Below are 21,199 nucleotides of genomic sequence, written 5' to 3' on the forward strand. Positions count from 1 at the left end.
TTATGAAGGCATTAAAAGACTAAACATATTTCAATGATGCACCCAACCATGTTATTGGAAATATGTTTATTTTATTTTGTTTAAATCCTTATTTTGACTTGGGGACAAAGAAATGGAAGGAAACTTAGAACACATTTTGGGGATCTGTAGGAACTAAGTGGTCATATTGCTCAGTCACAAAGTGACAAACTTACATGGTCAAAAACTACTATAAATGAAAAAATTAAAAATTCTAATGTAAACATTTTGATATAAGACTTGACAAAAGAGTAAAAACAGGAAGTCAAGTTGTTCAGAAAGGAAATGCACACATGTATAATTTTTAATAACATTCATTTATTGAAAGAAATATATGCAAACCTAGTTGGTGAGAAACTTCTTCAATTTTTAAAGAAATATGGAAACAGTATTTTCATGCCAAAATTATTTGCATACAGACTTAGAAATTTCAACTTTCTTACTCTTCAGAATGCTGCCATGCAGTCTTCATACCCTGTTGATGTTCTACACAGCAATGCAGCAGCCTGGCACTGCACTGCTACAGATGAATCCAAAAAGTCTGAAGTTAACTTGGAAACTGTCTTTCAGATAGTGGATGAATTAAGGGCATCTCCAAAACTTCAGCTGGTGAAAATGGATGCCGTAGAGAACACAACACAAATGCAACAATCGCAGAGCACCCATCAGGCCCCCAGCACTCCAACATGTACTGACCATGCTGCAGCCAACGTTCAGTCTATGGAAATTGAGTCTCTCACTTCTACAGTCTCAGAGATTAAGTCATTTGTGGTAGCAGCAGACCAGCCACTTACCTGCTCACTGACAGCTGCTGACAGTGTGCACTCAGCTACCACGCAGCCATTTGAGAGTACAACCACTGTAAGCATTGTAGCAGATTCAATACCTTCTGAACAGTGCCCATCAGAGAGAGAGATGCATAAGCTGTGTCACAATACATCTCTCCGTCCTATTGTGTTTGTTGAGGATGGACCAGAATCCAACTCTGAAAGAGTAAGTTATACTATAAATATATTTATATCTGATAGATACAATAAGTCATATATTGTATGAAAATAATGAGCAGATTTAATAATGTTTAACAGCAGTTAATAATCTCATTGATAACACCTTTATATTGGTAAACTGTGTGAAGATATCATGAAAAGAACTATAGAACCAACAGTGTTTCACGTTTTCTTTTCTTTTGAAAAGCAATGCATATTCTGCATATATCAATCTAAAAAAAGATTTCATTTAATATTTCACTAGAAGCTCATAATTGGCATGCTATTAAAGCCTGAAAGGATGAGATTAAGTGTATATGCATCTGTTAGAGTATAATAATAGGAAATAATAGCCTTGAGTCCTCACATAGATCAATGAAATTCAAATACAAGATTTTAGATGAACATTAAAACGAAATCATTATTTGGGTTCCCATTTCACTTTCTGATCAAAATTAATATTTTCTTTGTAAACCTGATTTATAGTTATTAGGGCTACAGTAATTGAGCAGGAAAAAACATTCAATAGAGTTGCTCATTTTAGAGAATAACATAATTAGGATAAAAATTATTCTCAGCAATAGTGGATGAACAATTAATGTGTTCATATGACATTCTTACTGCACTATTTGATGAAGGTATTAACTTATTCAAAATAAATTGGTTATGTTGAGGTGAGAGTAATTTCTCACTAACTTGATGACCAAGTTGGTGACTAACTTGATGTCAAAACAGCATTTGACTGAGTTTAGCAACAAGAGCCCCACCAACATTGAATAATCAGTAGGGAAAACCCTCCACTAGCTGGAGTCATACTTAGCACAGAGGAAGATGGTTGTGGTTGTTGGAGGCCAAACATTTCAATCCCAGGACATCACTGCAGGAGTTTCTCAATGTAGTATCCCAGGTTGAACCAATCTTAGCTACTTCATCAATGACCTTCATAACATTTAAAGACCTGAAGCAGGGATGTTCACTGATAATTGCACAATATTCAATACCATTTGCAAATCCACAGATAATGAAGCAGTCTGGAAGTGCATGCAGCTAGACCTGGACAACATTCAGGCTTTGGATGATAAGTGGTAAGTAAAATTCGTGCCACACAAGTGTCAGAGAATGACCATCTACGAGAAAATTTAACCATATCCCTTTAACATTTAACAGCACTATCGTTGCTGAATCCCCCAACATCGGCATCTTTGGGGGGAGGGTGGGGGTTACCATTCACCAGAAACTTAATTGAATCAGCTATACTGTAGCTACAAAAGCACAGTGGACTAAAATTCTGCAGGGAATAACTCACCTCAAAAGCCTATCCATTATCTACAAGACACAAGTCAAGAGTGTAACAGAATACTCTCCAATTGCCTGGATTTGTGCAGCTCCAACTCAAGAAGTTCAGCACCACTGAGGACAAAGCAACTCATCTGATCAACACACCATCCATCCTCCTGGGCATCCACTCACGCACACGGTGACATTAGTATGTACCATCTCCAAGATACACTCCAGCAACTCACCGAGCATACACCAATGGCACCTTCCAAACCCGCAGTATCTACCCCTTAAAAGGACAAGAGTCCTTCTAAGAAACATGAGAACTCCAGTAACGGCAAGTTCTCCTCCAAGGCACACAACATTCTGACTTGGAATTATATCATCATTCCTTCACTGTCACTGGGTCAAAACCCTGGAACTCTCTTCCATTAAATATTTAAAACAATTGCTTTAAGAGCTGATCATATGATTTTATGGTGCTGTCATTAGGGTGCTCCCATAGGCTGCTATTTTACTTTCATTTTGTACTCTATGTAGAGAACATCTCCTAGCATGAATCTGTTGTTGTTATCTTGAATCCACTTCTGCAAACCTCATTCTTGTTATTTCGTTAAAACCCAGAGCAACTAATATATAGAGAACGAAAGTTGGTAGGAAGTCAGGATTTCATTTCATCGAGAACAGGATTAATGATTGAAGTTCCAGTGCAGGAGGACAAGAAAGAAAAAGCTCTCTGTGTTGTTTTAAAGAAGGTTTTTTTCTCACTCAGAGAAGCATGAGATTCCAGGCAGTTATCTGGCGTATTTGAAAAGAAGGAATGCTTTGCTGTATGGCTGGGGCTATTTGAAGAAAAGAGTATATCAAGTCAACGGTCTCTAAGGTAAAAAGGGAAGTACCAGGAAATAATTTTAAAAAAATGAACAGAGCAACCTCAAGATGCTAGTGCCTGCAAGAGAAATGATGGGTCATTAGGATCCATGGGCCCTTCCAATGAAAAAATGTAAAGCATTTTCAATACTTTGTATAAGTGAATAAAATTGCAAACGAGTTTTTCTCGGGGCATTAGGAAGCAAAACCTATAATTTGGTCTGGAACTTGTTCATCCAGCATTGCCAGGGATCAAAATTTACAATGACTTGACAAACATCTTTGAAGAGTATTGCTATCCATCACATGAGTATCACATAATTAGAAGGTACTCTTCAAGATCATTCAATCTGTGGTCACCAAAATGAAGCTATCGAAAAAAAATTGATTACTGAACATTCCTTCAAAGACAGCACGGGCTCCAGAAGCTTCACAATTTGGTGCAGGAATGAAAACTCACAAGTTGGAAACTGCCCATAAGAAGTCAAAATAGCAACATGCATGTCCTAGATGTACCAAACTGGGCCATTCAGCAAGTGAATGCTGGAGCATGGATAGTCAGTGCAAGAAATGTGGCAAAATGGGTCACATTGCAAAAGCTTGTTGGGCTCGACCAGGTACCCTGAGAAGTATGTTCAGAAAAAGAATCAGGGTATCTTCAAGAAGAAGAACAAGTTGAATTCTACAAAATGCATTTACGACTTGGAAGAAAAGAATTATCACTGTGAAGAAAATAATGTCCAGAGACATGAGAAAGAGTTCCAACTGAATGTTTTATTCGTACAGGGCAAATCACACAGGTTCTGGGTATCCCGAAATTAAGTGGACAACTAATTAGGCTGGAGGTTGATACCAGATCTGCATACCAACAAAAGCTGAAGTATCTTCCTTTAAAACCAGCTGATGTACTTTTAAGGACATAAACAGAAGAGATTGTGCTCTTAAAAGATACATCATGGTCGATGCAGAGTTGAGTTGACAAACAGCAAAGATTCCTCTCCATGTGATCCATGGTAATTTTCCAGCTCTATTTGGGAAATCGTGGTTAGAGAAGATAAAACTTAGCTGGAGTGCTGCAAACAGATTGGTTAGTGCCAAGATAGACCTACAGCAGCTTCTGGATAAGTACAAGCCTGTATCTGAAGTGACAGTGGGCTCAATAAAGGCAGTTAAAATGAAACACAAGATAAAGCCTAATAGTCAACCAAAAAGTCTCAAAGCAAAAGTGGTGTCACATGCAATTCATCCCAAGGTAGAAGAAGAATTATTACGACTTGTTGACATTGATATATTGGAACCGGTTACAATGAGTGATTGAGCTGCCCCCTTCCTACCTGACATGAAACATAATCATATTTGTGGTGATTTTCAAACAACCATAAGAACATAAAAACTAGGAGCAGGAGTAGGCCATTTGCCCTCAAGCCTGCCCCACTATTCAATGAGATCATGGCTGATCTTTTCATGGACTCAGCTCCACTTACCTGCCTGCTCACCATTACCCTTAATTCCTTTACTGTTCAAAGATCTATCTTTGCTTTAAAAACATTCAATGAGATAGCCTCAACTGCTTCACTGGTCAGGGAATTCCACAGATTCACTGTCCTTTGGGTGAAAAAGTTCTTCCTCAATTCAGTCCTAAATCTGCTTCCCCTTAATTTCAGGCTATGTTCCCTAGTTCTGGTTTCATCTGCCAGTAGAAATAACCTCCCTGCTTCTATCTTATCGATTCCCTTTATAAATTTATATGTTTCTATAAGATTGCCCCCCCCCCCATTCTTCTAAATTCCAATGAGTGTAGTCCCAGTCTACTTAGTCTTTCCTCATAAACCAACCCGCTCAACTCCAAAATCAACCTAATGAATCTCCTTTGCACCCCCTCCATTGCCAGTATATCCTTTCTCAAGTAAGGAGACCAAAACTGTGCACAGTATACTCCACTTATGGTCTCATTAGACTTTATACCAGCAACATAACCTTCCCGTTTTTAAACTCCATCCCTCTAGCACTGAAGGATAAAATTTCATTTGCCTTCTTAATTACCTAGCACACCTGCAAACCAACTTCTTGTGATTCATGCACAAAGACCCACTCCCAGTCCGTCTGCACAGCAACATGCTGCAATTTTTTTACCATTTAAATAATAGTCCATTTTGCTACTATTTGTACCAAAATTTACCAACATTGTTTTCTACCTGCAGACCCTTGCCCACTTATTTAAACTATCTATATCCCTTCACTGATGTTCAGTGTCCTCTGCACACTTTGCTCTACCACTCATCTTAGTGTCATTTGTGAACTTTGACACACTACACTTGGTTCCCAACCCCAAATCATCTATGTAAATTGTAAATGTCAATCCAGTGTTGTGCACTAATCAATATCTGCTTCCTTTAATTGAAGATTTGTTTCCAGAGTTGGTTAGCAATTCAGCAATATTGATCTTTCACCAGCATATTTATAGATGAATGTAGCCACTGAATCTCAATCATTCCTTACCACTGTTACTCATGAAGTCTTTTTCATTAAAAAAGATTGTCTTTTGGAATAACATCCACATGAGCCATATTCCAAAGATTGATGGATCAGATTTTAAGTGAGCTCTCTGATGTACAATGTTACTTGGATGATATTCTAATTACTGATTTCAGTGAACAGGAACCCTTGAATAACTTAGAAGCAAGACTGGAATGTCTTCAAGCACATGGTCTGCACATCAAAAAAGAAAACTGATTTTTTTTCCCAAATGTCAGCCCAGTATTTGGATCACATTTTTGATAGTAAAGGCCTACATGAAGCACCTCAAAAGATGGATGCCATTTTAGTGCACCACATCCAACAAATGTGATGCAATTGAGGTCCTTTCTATGATTAGTACATTTTTAAGGCAAATTGTTCTTAATTTAGCTGTATTATTGAAGCTGTTGACTAACTTGCTACGTGTGAAACTATCATGGGACTGGATGATAGAATGTCAGAAAGCATTCAAGGATGCCAAAGATGCATTACAGAAATCTAAAGTATTGGTTCATTTTAATCTAGAGTTACTTTTATTGCTTGCTTGTGACACTTAACCTCATGGAACATGGAAATAGTTTCACATATTATGCTTTCAGGAGAAGAATGAACAATAGCTTTTGCTTCGCAAATTTTGACCAGCATTGAATCTAACTATGCTCAGCTAGAAAATAAGCATTAAGTGTAATTTTTGGCATACAAGGACTTCATTATTATTTATATGGTTGTCATTTCACATTATCGATTGTTCATCAGTCCTCAATGAATAGCTTTGGGCTATATAAAGGCATACCATCGTTAGCTGCTAACTGATTGCAAAAATGGTCACCGATCTCATCTGCACACTGACATGATATAAAGTATTGTCAAAGTGCCATTGTCGTGCTTACCTTTTCCTATTGAGCAGATGCAACCAACTTATTTTACTTATGTTCTTTATTTTTCGTGAGTAGAATTATTTGCCTGTGACAACTTTACAAATGCAAAGATGTGCCAGAAATGATCCCGTGATCGGGAAAGTGTTGGATATGGTATTGAAAGGAATAATAGCTGTGATGCATCCTGATTTTTAAACATATGTGTCAAGAAAGCTTGAGTTGATGGTCCAAAATCTATTGTGAGAAATCTGAGTGATCATTCTTCCTAAGACTGAGTGGGAGAGTTCTTGGACAACTACATGAAGGAGATCATGATATAGTCCACATGAAAGAATTAGCAGATAATAATTATTAATAGCTGGGTCTGGATGCTCAGATTGAAGAAAAAGTGTCAATTCAGTGCACAAATAAGAATACAACATCATTATCTCCTTTACACCCTACATGTAGATTTGGCTGCTCCGTTTGAGGGTCATATGTTCTTGGTCATAATTCATGCACATTCAACATGTCCAGAAGATGTTATCATGAGATCTGCTATAACTGAATAAACCTTTGAAAAACTCGATGAAAGTTTTGCAAGATTTGGTAAACCAGAGCAGACTGTTAATGATAATCCTTCACAGTTTACTTCACAAGAGTTTGAGGATTATCTCAAAGTAAATACACTGAATATCATGAAATCTGTAACTTATCATCTGTCAACCAATGGATTGACTGAAAGATTTATACAATCTATTGTGAGAAATCTGAGTGATCATTCTTCCTAAGACTGAGTGGAAGAGGTCTTGGACAACTACATGAAGGAGATCATGATATAGTCCACATGAAAGAATTAGCAGATAATAATTATTAATAGCTGGGTCTGGATGCTCAGATTGAAGAAAAAGTGTCAATTCAGTGCACAAATAAGAATACAACATCATTATCTCCTTTACACCCTACATGTAGATTTGGCTGCTCCGTTTGAGGGTTATATGTTCTTGGTCATAATTCATGCACATTCAACATGTCCAGAAGATGTTATCATGAGATCTGCTATAACTGAATAAACCTTTGAAAAACTCGATGAAAGTTTTGCAAGATTTGGTAAACCAGAGCAGACTGTTAATGATAATCCTTCACAGTTTACTTCACAAGAGTTTGAGGATTATCTCAAAGTAAATACACTGAATATCATGAAATCTGTAACTTATCATCTGTCAACCAATGGATTGACTGAAAGATTTATACAATCCTTGAAACATGCTTTAAAAGCTTCAAAAGAGTAAGGTTTGTATCATGTCATGTAAATAGTTTTTTGGCATCTTATAGAAAAACTACGCATGCAACTATCTGCAAAGTTCACCTGCGTTACTACAATTAAAGAGAAAGTTGAGAATTACATTTGATTTGTCATTACTTCCAGAATCTTCAGAAATTGTCAAGCATCAACAACAATCTCAAGTAGCTAGATGACATATGAGGGCAAAACAACACTCATTTCAACAAGGAGATGGAATGTTAGGTGTAATTATACCACATGTGAAAAATAGGTACCAACCATGTTCAAACAGTAGGTGAACTAATTTGGTGACACCATGCTGACCAATTGTTGTCATCTCAAAATGATTTCTCAGAATCATTTCCAAATTCTTTAATCCTTAATGTTGTGAATACTACTACGAAAGACTTAGTTGAATCTGAGTTTCCTGATGATGTTGTCTCTGCTAATATAGTGAGTGAGAATGATACAGATTTAATTCCAAGAGAAGAAGTGTCTACTGAAGTTGTAAATCATACTTCCAGGGTTAAGGACAGCCAAATTTCAGGCTGTCATATACAGCTATAGAAGAATAGACGTCCTGCTGATTGATTTTCTTATTGACTGTGTATAATGATTAATGATGTATAAAGCTGTGTCTAGGGTATTATTGACCCTACGTGTAACATCATAGTAATTTGTTGTCATGACCGTAAAAGTGAAGGGGGAGGGATGTTACATATTTAAAAGAGGTGCAGGTTGTTTTAAGAGTTGATCACATGATTTTATGGTGCTATCATTTAGATGTTGCAGACTGCTTTCAGTTTGCATTTTATATAGAGAACATCTCCCAGAGTAAACCATTTGTTGCTATTTTGAATCCATGTGCCCAAACCATGTTCTTTTCGTTTTGTCAAAACCCACAACTCCTAATAAAGTTAGGACATTACATCTTCCTAATTGCAGTGCGGGTTTACTTACAACACATGGATGGCAGCTGCTCAAGTACACAGTTCACCAACTTCTCACCCACAAGTAGGGATGGGAAACAAGTGCTGGCTTTGACAACAATGCTCATGTTCCATGAATAAATTTTAAAAATCTCTGTTCCAATAACAGATAGACACTGTCATAAGGTTGTGGTATGTGTTCATCCATAATTATAGTAGGGATGGCACTTTCTAGTGAAATAAAAACAAAATGAAAACAGTTAATGATGGAAAAACACATGAGCATTGAAAAACAAACACATCTTCACTACATCCCATTTGTCTGTAAACAATTTATCTCAAAAACTAATGGAAAGATTTCAATGAAACTTGGCACATTGGAGAGTCCAAGGAAGAATTCATTCGTTCTTGATAAACATCCAGGTCCATATCCTGGAACTTTTTAAAGAATCCACTAACATTAGGAGGTAAAATGAATTGACTTTTTACCTCTGGTCTTGGAAGTTAGAAGAGGAAATTTTTTAACACCTTTTTTTAAGTCTAGTTGTCTTTAAACAATATGGGCCTGATTTGACCATTTTGATTCTAAGTGCTGAATCTGGGAGTGTTTCAGATCTGATTTTAGACCCATTCTCAGGTGCCTCCGTACGCACTCTGCCTTGAAAAAAAGCAGCGATTCTGAATCACGCTGCAGAAGCCTGTGGGCAGGGCTTATCACTGCTGCTCCAATTGGAGCCTTCAACTCTGCATGCGCAGTTAAAAAAAAGAAAAATGCTCCCCTGCCGCATCGCCCCAAGGCCCGATAATCCTTCCCCCCAGCACCCATAGACATTACCCCATCCCCACAACATAACTTATCCCCAGACCTATCGCAGCCCACTGCCCCCTATCGATCGCATGCAGAGTGGCAGCAGACCCTCCCGCCCACCAGAGAGCCACCTGACCAGCCACCTTCCCCCCCATCAGACAGCCATCTGATCTGTCTCCCTCCTCTCTACCAGTGAGCCATCTGACCTGCACCCCTCCTCCCTCCTATCTGGCCCACCTCCCTCCTCTCCTCATCAAAGAGTGATCTGAGCCCCCTCCCTCCCCCCCCCCCAACCAGAGGGTCATCTGACCCTCCCCCCTCCCCCAATCAGAGAGCTGTCTGATCTGTTGCACCTGTTTTGGGCGTGGTCCCAATTGCAGCCATTTTAGGCACTTGGTAAAGAGGGAACAGACATGGGGGTAGTCATGGATCGCACTACTCGCCTCACACCCAACTTTACCAAGTTTTTGTGTCCGAAAGCGGACGCAACTTGGTGGTAAAATTGAGCCCTACATCTCAAAAACAAATGGACTGATTTAAATGTAACATGAAACACAAATATGGCCTGGCCCAAGGAAGAACTGATCAGTTTTTGGTGAAGATACAGATCTGGAACCTAGAAATTTTTAAAGGATTTGTTTACATTGGGAGATAGGGTGAAATGACTTATTTTAGAATATCGTGGCTTGTTTTATTTGGATTGTTGTTGATCATTTTAGAATAGTACGGATTGTCTCAGCTGCTGTAGTACAATTTGTCACAGCAGTCTAAAGGTGAGCAGAGTTTTCAGAGCAGGTCATTGAATATGGATTGGTCTGAAGCTTCCTCAGTGAGATGGAACATCATAATAATATTTATTTTTTCAGCTTTACAGTTATAGGGCACAGTTATAGACAGGGAAAAGCCTCAAGGAAGAACTCTATATCTGTAATAACATTGGGTTAACACAGCATGCTAGAGGCATGCACTCCACTGAGTGCTCCCTTCATTTGTTAAAATATATTCCCCTGCATTTCCAATTTTATTTTGTTGCTCTTAATTTGCAATATCATCTCCTGTACTTAAATTCTGTACCTGGCAAAAAAGCTTATTTGAATCCAATCACAATCCTAATCACTGTCTACCTGTCTTTTCCCTTTACAGATATTTATAGAACGACAGTGTAGTTCAAGCATTTTTCATGTTATTTAACTATGGTCACAGGAATCTTAATAATATAACAATTTCAAACAGAAGATCTTCAGTCCATTTAGCACAAATACCTGTAGTGTTTACTTAGTGCATTTCTAATGTCACTGCTGTGACTGAATCCCATTAGTTGGCAACAAATTGGCTAGTCCATTATAAATTTAAAGAACCAGGAATTTCTGGTCCCACAGGGCTTTGGATGGTCCATTAGATTTTTCATTATGCCCACGACAATGCCCATTTCTCTATTACCACTGCTGTGACTTATGAAACTATCCTTAGCTCTCTACTGCTTCTCATCTATAAACTGCCACTCAGCAACACCATCCAAGACATGATTTCACATTCCACATATACAATGACATACAGTTCTATCTCTATTCACCTCTTAGCTGACTTTGTTAGTAGACTACCTGTCTGACATCTAGCTCCAGATGAACCACAATTTTGTTCAATTAAATATTGGAGAAATCAAAGTCATTGCTTTTTACTCCAACTACAAACTTCATTCTCTTGTCACCATTTTCATTCTGCTCATTTATTACTGATGCTGCTCACGACCTGAGTAACTGTGAGGTGATCTTCAGGCCCCATATCAACTCCATCTCAAAGACCACCTACATCCGTTCCATAACATTTATGCCTTGACTCATCTTGAAATCCTCTTCCATGCCTTTGTAATAATGTGGAGTTGATGGCGTTGGACTGGGATAGGCACAGTAAGTAGTCTCACAACACCAGGTTAAAGTCCAACAGATTTATTTGGGAGCACATGCTTTCGGAGCACTGCCTTTGTTACATCCAGACTCAAATACTCTAGTGTTATGTTGCTGATTTTTCATTTTCACTCAATCTCATCCAAAACAATGCTGCCTATGATCTAAACAGCATCATTTCCTACAGACCAATTGCTCATGTTCTCACTAATCTGCAGTGTTACCATTGCCTTGATATTAAAATTATTTTCCTTATATTCAAATTCCTCCATAGTCTTGCCCTTTTTTTCTCTTTAGGCCAGAGGCTCTTGGTACCACTCCTATTCCAGGGCACAATGATCACAGTAAGTGCCTTCTTAACGTGGTCAAACAACTTATTTATCAATCTGTAAATTCTTCCAATATACCTGATGGCAGGTGGTAAGAATTACCTGGTCAGTCATCTTGCAGAAATCAATGATAAATTGATATAGTACTTTGCCAAGCATAATCATGGACCAATTCATTGGAAGCCAATGCCCTCTTCAGGAATGGGACGGGATTCTGCAGCCACGTTCACCCCAAAACCAGAGAATCCTCTCCAAGGTCAATGGACCATTGCACGATCTGACCCCCCGCCCGCTACAATTCACATAGTGGGTGGGACAGGAGAATTCCAGCCCTGGTACTTGAAGGACAGATCAGTTTGCTCTCTCCAAAGCAGTTTACATGGTTGGGGCAGATTGCTCAGATCAGGCCAAGCTGGGTTGTGTGGCGTCAAGCGTCTCCAAACCATTTGGAATATGGGGAATGTCAGGCATGTGAAGCAGATAACTACTTGACATGCCACTGCATCCGTGAGTAATTCCCTGAACAAGCCAGTAAGTTTTTTCAGTCATTTAATAGGATTTAAAATTCTCACACGGCAGGCTAAAAAGATGTTCAATTTTCAGACAATACTGGTTTCCAAATAGCCAGATTTGAAATCCTGTATGTAATGGTTTTCATGAAGGGATCAAGAGTAACATATCTAAGCTTTCTGACTTGAATATATATTGCATTTCCTCACAGATTCTAGATCAAATTTCAGTAACTACACCACAATAACTGCAACAATTCAAGAAGATGAATCACTACCACTTTCTAGGAGCAATTAGAGATGGACAATAAATGCTGGTTCCTTCAAGCAACATTCACATCTCAAGAACAGTTTTTTTAAAAGACACAAAGCTAGATGGGATAGTAAGCTTTGAAACTCATGAGTGGGCATGAAGATGACAGATGGAGTATAGTGTAGGGAAATGTGAGGTTATTCTTTACGAGAACAATACTGGACTAAAATTGGTCTGCACGCATTTGTATTCCTACAATCAGGATGGTGTGTGACTTGCAAGGGAACTTGCAGGTGATGGTGCTCTCATGAATCTTCTGCTCTTGTCTTTCTAGGTACTAAAGGTCACTGGAATGGAAGGTGCTGTTGAAGGAGGCTTTGTAATTTACTGCAGTACATTTTTAAGGTGGTACACACTGCTAACCTACCTTGCATTGGTGATGAAGGGAAGTATGGTCTTCCCACCAAGTGGACTGCTTTGCCTTGGATGCTGTTGAGGTTTTAAGCATTAGAGGTTTACAGCATGGAAACAGGCCCTTCAGCCCAACTTGTCCATGCCACCCTTTTTTTTTTAGAAAACCCCTAAGCTAATCCCAGTTATCCAGATTTGACCCGTGTCTCTCTATACCCATCTTACCGACGTAACTATCTAAATGCTTTTTACTCCTGTATTCAATATTCTGACCGATGAAACCAAGCATGCCGAATGCCTTCTTCACCACTCTATCCACCAGTGACTCCACTTTCAAGTAGCTATGAACATGTACCCCTAGATCTCTTTGTTCTGTAACTCTCTCCAATGCCCTACCATTAACTCAGTCTGTCCAGCCCTGGTTCAATCTACTAAAATGCATCACCTCGCTTTTATCTACATTAAACTCTGCCATTCATCAGCCCACTGGCCCAATTGATCAAGATCCCGTTGCATTTGGAGATAACTTTATTCACTGTCCACTATTCCACTAATCTTAGTGTCACCTGCAAACCTACTAACCATACCCCCTATATTCTCATCCAAATCATTAATATAAATGACAAATAACCAGCACTGATCCCTGAGGCACACCGCTGGTCACAGGCCTCCAATTTGAAAAACAACCCTCTACAACCACCCTCTGGCTTCTGTCAAGAAGCCAATTTTGTATCCATTTAGATACCTCATCCTGGACCCTGTGAGATTTAACCTTATGTAACAACCTACTATGCAGTACCTTGTTTTTACTCAGAGAGTAGTAAGGGCGTGGAATGCCCTGCCTGCAACAGTAATGGACTCGCCAACTTTAAGGGCATTTAAATGGTCATTGGATAAGCATATGGATGATATTGGAATAGTGTAGGTTAGATGGGCTTTAGATTGGTTTCAAAGGTCGGCGCAACACTGAGGGCCGAAGGGCCTGTACTGCGCTGTAATGTTCTAGAACATAGAACATCATGTTCTATTGTCAAAGACCTTGCTAAAGTCTGTGTGGACAATAACAACTGCACTGCCCTCATCTACCGTCTTGGTTACCCCTTCAAAAAACTCAAAAAACATGATTTTCCACCCACAAAGCCATGCTGACTGTCCCTAATCAGTCTTTGCGTCTCTAAATGCCTGTAGATCCTGTCTCTCAAAATACCAACCACAGATGTGAGGCTTGCATCTCTAAATGCCTGTAGATCCTGTCTCTCAAAATACCAACCACAGATGTGAGGCTTACTGGCCTGTAGTTCCCAGGCTTTTCTCTGCAGCCCTTTTCAAACAAAAGTACAACATTTGCCACTCTCCAATCTTCAGGCACCTCACCTGTGACTACCGATGTTTCAAATATCTCAGCCAAGGGACGCGCAATTTCCTCCCTAGCCTCCCACAATGTCCTGGGATACACTTCATAAGGTCCTGGGGATTTATCTACTTGATGCGCTTTAAGACTTCCAGAACCTTCTCCTCTGTAATATGTACATTCGTCAAAACATCACTATTTATTTCCCCAAGTTCCCTAACATTCATGCTTTTCTCAACAGTAAATACTGATGAGAAATATTCATTTAGGATCTCACCTATCTCTTGTGGATCCGCACATAGATGACCTTGTTGATCCTTAAGAGGCCCTACTCTCTCCCTTGTTACTTTTTTGCCCTTTATGTATTTGTAGAAACTCTTTGGATTCTCCTTTGCCTTATCTGCCAAAACAATCGTGTGTCCCCTTTTAGCCCTCCTGATTTCTCTCCTAACTCTACTTATGCATGTCATGTGTCTCTCTTCTTCTTGACCAGGGCCTCAATATTCTGAGTCATCCAGGGCTCCCTACTTCTGCCAGTGTTGCCCTTCACTCTAAGAGGAATGTGTTTACCCTGAACCCTGGTTAACACACTTTTGAAAGCATGCCACTTACCAGACGTCCCTTTGTCTTCCCACAGTCTCCTCCAATTAACTTTTGAAAGTTCCTGCCTGATACCATCAAAATTGTCCTTGCCTCAATTCAGAATTTTAACTTTTGGACCACTTTGTTGGAGATGCAAGCGTCTAGAAAAGTGGGTATGTCCCATCACTCTCGACTTGTAGATGGTGGGCAGGCTTTGGGGGAGCCTCACTGCAGAATTCCCAGTCAGTCACAAGCCCCTGTAGATACAGATTTATGTGACAGATCCATCTATGTTTCTGGTCAATAATAATGTTGAGTATAGTGATCACAATTCTCTACCCGCCATCACTAGTTCTTACTAAGGCTAGCAGCATCTATACTTGGTGCTGCTTCCTCATTCAAATTATTTCACAGTATGGCCACACAGGTGACAATGGAAATGAGAGGAAGCCTGGGTAGCATCATCTTCTTGCATTGAAGTTTTTGTTGTGTTAGCACCAATGGCTCTACAATGTTAAATTTTACACCCAATTATATTTAAATCATGAGAAAGTATTAAATGTTGGTGTTCAAAAGGATTTTTGTGCCCTTCTATACAAAAGACAGAAATGTCTTCGAAAGGAGTGTCTTCTACCTAGAGTAGAGTTCCTACTTATTTCAGGCTCCTTGTCTCCATCCGGTTCTAATTCCATGGATTCCTTCCCAATGATTTCAACACTCTTCAGTTCTTTCTGATATTTTCCTGCTCCATTTCAACTGTACAATATCTTGGTTATGGAGATCTTGCTGTGACAATGCCTTCTTTCTGTTGATCTCATATTCACACTTTCCCCAGACTGTAGCACTGTCAAGTCTCATGCTCTGTTCAAGCTGAAATTACAAACTTGACAATGTCTGTGTTGTTCCTTACATTTCCAAACTTTTTCACAATCATCTGAGATAGTGTTAGGTTGTAGTGTTTGTCATAAAACTGGAAATTGCGTTCACAACCATCTTCTCATCAATAGTTCTGCTGGTGAGAACCTGCTTTTTAATGGTGAAATTCTGTAGTTAAGAAGGGCTAAGTTAATATTTTTGTTCATTGTCATCAAGTGCTTGATTATTCGAACTTCTCTTTCTGCTATTTCGGTCGACTGAGGATACCTAAGCAAACTAGCCACATGGTGGCACAATGGTTAACATTGCTGCCTGAAAGCGCCAGAGAACTGGGTTCTATTCCGGCCTAGGGTCATAGAACCATCGAGGTTTGCAGCATGGAAACAAGCCCTTTGGCTCAAATTGTCTATGCCGCCCTTTTTTTTAAAACTCCTAAGCTAAATCCAATTGCCCACATTTGGCCCATATCCCTGTATACCCAACATACCCATGTAACTAGTTAAATGCTTTTTAAAAGACAAAATTGTACCCACCTCTACTAGTACCTCTGGCAGCTTGTTCCAGACACTCACCACCCTTTGCGTGAAAAAATTGCCCCTCTGGACACTTTTGTATCTCTCCCCTCTCACTTTAAACCTATGCCTCTAGTTTTAGACTCCCCTACCTTTGGGAAAAAATATTGACTATCTAGCTGATCTGTGCCCCTCATTATCTTGTAGACCTCGATAAGGTCAACCCTCAGCCTCCTTTGCTCCAGAAAAAAAAGTTCCAGTCTATCCAGCCTCTTCTTATAACTCAACCCATCAAGTCCCAGTAGCATCCTAGTAAATCTTTTCTGCATTCTTTTTAGTTTAATAATATCTTTTCTATAATAGGGTGATCAGAATTGCACACAGTATTCCAAGTGTGGCCTTACCAATGTCTTGTACAACTTCAACAAGACATTCCAACTCCAGTATTCAGTGTTCTGTCCGATGAAACCAAGCATGTCGAATGCCTTCTTCACCATTCTGTCCACCTGTGACTCCACTTTCAAGAATCTATGAACATGTACTCCTAGATCTCTTTGTTCTGAAACTCTCCCCAATGCCCTATCATTAACTGAGTAAGTCCTGCCCTGGTTCAATCTACCAAAATGCATCACCTCGCATTTGCCTAAATTAAACTCCATCTGCCATTTGTCAGCCCACTGGCCTACAGTACAAACTCACTGTCTATGTGGAGTTTGCACATCCTCCCCTGTGTCTGCATGGCTTTCCTCTGGGTGCTCAATTCCTCCCACACTCCAAAGATGTATGGGTTAAGTTGATTGGCCATACTAAATTGCCCCTTAGTGTTAGGGGTGCAAGCAGTGTAAATACGTAGAGAAAGTGTCTCGATAGGATTGTTGTTGGTGCAGACTCAAAGGGCTAAATGGCCTACTGTAGGGATTCGTTGATTCTGTGCATGAAAGCATATTCCTGAACAAAATGGTGGAATAGTTCATTAGCAAACTGAGGACTGTTTACTGGTACAGAGGGTGGTGAATCTGTGGAATTCATTACTGTAGAGGGCTGTGGAAGTATTTTAAGACAGAGATAGATAGGTTCTTGATCAATAAGGGGATTAAGAGTTACAGGGAAAAGTCTGGAGAATGGGGATGAGAATCAAATCAGCCATGAGTTGATGGACAGAATGGCCTAATTCTGCTCCTATATCTCATAGCCTTATGGTACCACAGCACCGAGGATATCATAACTCATGATTACTTTCAGTGATGGAATGACTGCCTTGACAGTAATGCTGTACAGTCAACTCACTTCAAATCATCTGCAGTAGTAACCAATGAAGGTGATGAAAGTTTTGTCTTTAAACACAAGTGAATCCATTCTGAGGTGTTGCCATGACCTCGACAGAGGGAGCCAGTGGTTTTGGTCTGCTATGAGGCTATTCACTGCACACTAAAACAATTTGTGATTAACTCTTCAATGGAATCACTGATGCTGGCCCTCCAAACTGACTGCTGGGCTCTTGCTCAAAAATGTCACTATTCTCACATGACCTTGACATATTTTTTAGAGAACGTTGAATTGAAGGATTTTAAGGTTGGCCAGTTTGTTGTTAAAATTTAAGAAACTATCAATGATTGTGTGAGTTTTCTCTGTTCAAAGTAGTGATGAAGTCTTGGGTTGTCTTGAGATCAATCTTGTTTCAATGAAGAATGCAAGAAGGCATGCCAGAGAAAATAGCATATACATACCTAAAAATGAGCTGTTAGCTGGTGAAGCTACAATACAGCACTACTGGTTTATGAAACAGCATAAGCAGCAAATAATAGAGTTAAGCAATTTTACAACCAATGGATCAGATCTAAGCTCTGCAGTCTTCCCACGAGTTGTGAATGGAAGTGCACAATTAAATAACTCATTTGAGGAGGAGATTGCATAAAATTCCCTATTTTCAATGATGGAAGAGCCCAGCACATCAGCGCAAAAGTTAAGCCTCATGCATTTGCAACAATCTTCAGCCAGAGATGCTGAATGGATGATATATCATGGCCTCCAGCATCACAAAAGCCAATCTTCAGCCAATCTGATTCAGTCACATGATATCAAGAAATGGCTGGAGGCACTGGATACTGCAAAGTTTATGAACCCTCACAATAGTACTGAAGACTTGTGCTCCAGAACTTGCTGAGCTCCTAGCCAAGCTGTGCCAGTACAGCCAAATAACAATTATTTCCACAACAGAGTGGAAAATTGCCCTATTATGTCTCCATCTCAGCTTTAGATATCAGGGCTGCATCTAGGTACAGGTGTACATTCATTACAAATACATTGGACACTTGTAAAAGTACGTCCACATACATGGTTTGAAAATCTCACAGATTCCATCTTTTTGCCAGTTCAATGTCCTGGTGCATTTAAGACACTGGAATGTATGACCTTATTAGAGTCCAATCAGGAACTCATTCAGAAATTCAGTTCTCCCACATTATCAACATAGTGATTAATTAATAATCGGCATGTGCATGATTAAGCGCAGGCCATCAGTTGTGAATGTGCTGCCCTGGCCACTCCTCATGTAACCGTTATTTACCATGATCTGATCTCATAAAATGTGTTCATCGAGATCATTGTATCTCTTACGTTGTTGCCCTTCTATCAGATGTGGGTGGATGGCGTGACCACTTGCAGTGAGTTAAATCTGCTATATGAGGAACAAGGTACAATATAGTTATAATTTCAGGGCTGAGAGACTGATGCTCCAAACTGTCTCAGTAGAAACGCAGAGGTTCCCTTAAATGTCTGGAGGAAGCTATGGTGAACGCATTCCATCACAAATGGATTTCCTTGATGATTTGCCATTTTGAGCTAACATGCAGCTGAATGCAGCAAGAGGCAACAGGCATATTAGCCATGAACGCAAGTAGGATTTGAGTGCAGTATTTAAGAGATGTGTGTGCTTTTGGGTGAAGTCTTTGTCAGATCTCACATGGAGATTTGTGTGACCTGTTTGCTTCCTTTTCAAGTGTTAGTAGACCTTGCATAACGGGTTAGCTTTGGACATCATCGAAGGATAGGGCTTTAGTGAATGAGGAGAGAAAGCAGAATGGGCCTGTGTATTGGTCTGTGCCAAGGAATCTGGCTCTGTGTGGAGCATCACCAGCTTTAACAGACTTCTGCAGGGTCAATGCAGGAAAGAATTATACCTTGGCTGGGGTGTCCACAATGACAGAGCACAGTCTCATAGTAATGCTAAGGCAGTCTAGAACTGATACATGTTGGGGTCTCTGCACTTGGAGAGTCCAAAGTCCTTGCACCTTAGCAACTCAGTGCAAGTGAGGCACCTTCAATGAGTGGACCAAAAAAGTTACTTCAAAACTTATTAACATGATAAAAATGTCAAGGGATTTTAGTTTATGATGTGTAAGTAGCGATTAGGGGCAGAAACATGATCATCCCTCATCAATCTGCATGGAGGAGTGATTTTGATCAAATAGTGCTCTTATACGACTCCAGCCTGAGGACCCATCTATCTGCTTATGCCTGATAAAGCTTTCTAATAGGTTGTCCCCATCCCCCCACCACACCCATCCTTCGAGAGCAGCGTGATATGTGCATCCTGGTGACTTTAGATTTGATATTGCTTCCAAGCTGCTATGTACTTTTTGAGGGGCTGAGAGAAATCACTATTCTACTTGCAGGTGCACAGAAGTGACTGCTGTATACATTCTGATGCATGCATTTAGGCTCTGATGCATGCACTGAGGCTTTGCATTTTGACAAAGTTTTACACATGGAAACGATCAAACCAATAGCAGACAGTAAGTACTGCAATTTAATACAGCTCTCATCAATCAAGAAACATTAAATAAAAGTAATGGGCAAAATATTACCAAAAAATAGTAGTGTTGGTTCCGGCGCGAAAAAAGGAGTGTTTCCTACCGGTAGTGCCGGCATATTTTCGGGACGAATCTTATGCCATATTGGCAATAATTTTCATATCCACGAGTAGTGGCGTGCTCTCTTTGATTTGTCTGCCCCACAACAACTTAATTGTTACAAGCACTGGGGAGCTCCATATAAGCTCCCTGGCATTTGTTCCACAGTGACTGCAGGAAGTGGCAGGCAAGAAAGCAGCACCATGCTTTTCAGAGGGGGCCTTCACAAGGATGCTGAATAGAATGGAGCTGAGGCAGGACACACTCTATCCCTGCTCCAGGAGATGTCCTTCCAGTAAGGTCATCATCCTCGCCTGGGATGCAATGGCAGTCCTGGTCAGCGCAAGCGCACTCCAGAAGAAGATGAGACAGCAGTGTCAGAAGAAGATGAATGATCTTCACTCAACCAGGATAAGTGAATCACCTCTAGTCTCCCACTGGACCCTCCTCGCACACCCCTTGCATCACAACACTTTCTCTCACTCAGTCATCCTGGTCTTTGCCAACAGGCACCAGGTTCCACAATCACCATGTTCCCCCAGTAGCTGTTATGCGCCACACACTCCAGATCCCACCCAAGCCCCACACCTGCCACATGTCATTACCATCTTAAATGTCAACACTCTAACCTACACTCTTCCTCTCTGTGTGCAGGACAAACTCAACCACAGCAAGCATCAGCAGGTGCAGCCAACTGGAGTTATGCCCAAGCTGAGAACCCTCGCATGTTTTGAGAAGTGGGCCCTCAAACTGGCTGGGGAGCTGGAAGACCTGCTGTTGTCTGCACTGCTGGTGAAGTGGAATCAGCAGAGAAATGTGAGAATCTTCAACGCGTATGCTGTCAGTCCTCAACTCTCAAGTGGGTAATCAATGTTCTCTCTCTCACTTATAAGGCATGGATACCATATGCCTCATCTTGCAGACCTACCTGCAGAACAGGCCAGACCATTCTCATTCCCCTTGGACCCACCACACTCCAGTACTTCAGAGGGGGACTTCTCCAACCCCCTGTT

The 21,199-nt window shown here is 40.2% G+C and overlaps 1 protein-coding gene across 1 annotated transcript in view; it reads left to right on the forward strand.

Annotated features, from left to right (window-relative positions):
* The window catches only part of hsf5 (heat shock transcription factor family member 5), a 100,841-nt gene that overhangs the window by 61,176 nt on the left and 18,466 nt on the right, over positions 1–21,199 (forward strand). Inside the window, exons 4-6 of the mRNA XM_080211072.1 lie at positions 469–1,011; positions 12,878–12,922; positions 20,841–21,026. Coding sequence (XP_080067198.1) covers positions 469–1,011; positions 12,878–12,922; positions 20,841–21,026 — 774 coding nt within the window. The remainder of the gene's footprint in view (positions 1–468; positions 1,012–12,877; positions 12,923–20,840; positions 21,027–21,199) is intronic.

This window comes from Carcharhinus amblyrhynchos, chromosome 23, assembly GCF_965287045.1.
Source record: "Carcharhinus amblyrhynchos chromosome 23, sCarAmb.v2.hapA, whole genome shotgun sequence".
Classification (NCBI taxonomy): domain Eukaryota; kingdom Metazoa; phylum Chordata; class Chondrichthyes; order Carcharhiniformes; family Carcharhinidae; genus Carcharhinus; species Carcharhinus amblyrhynchos.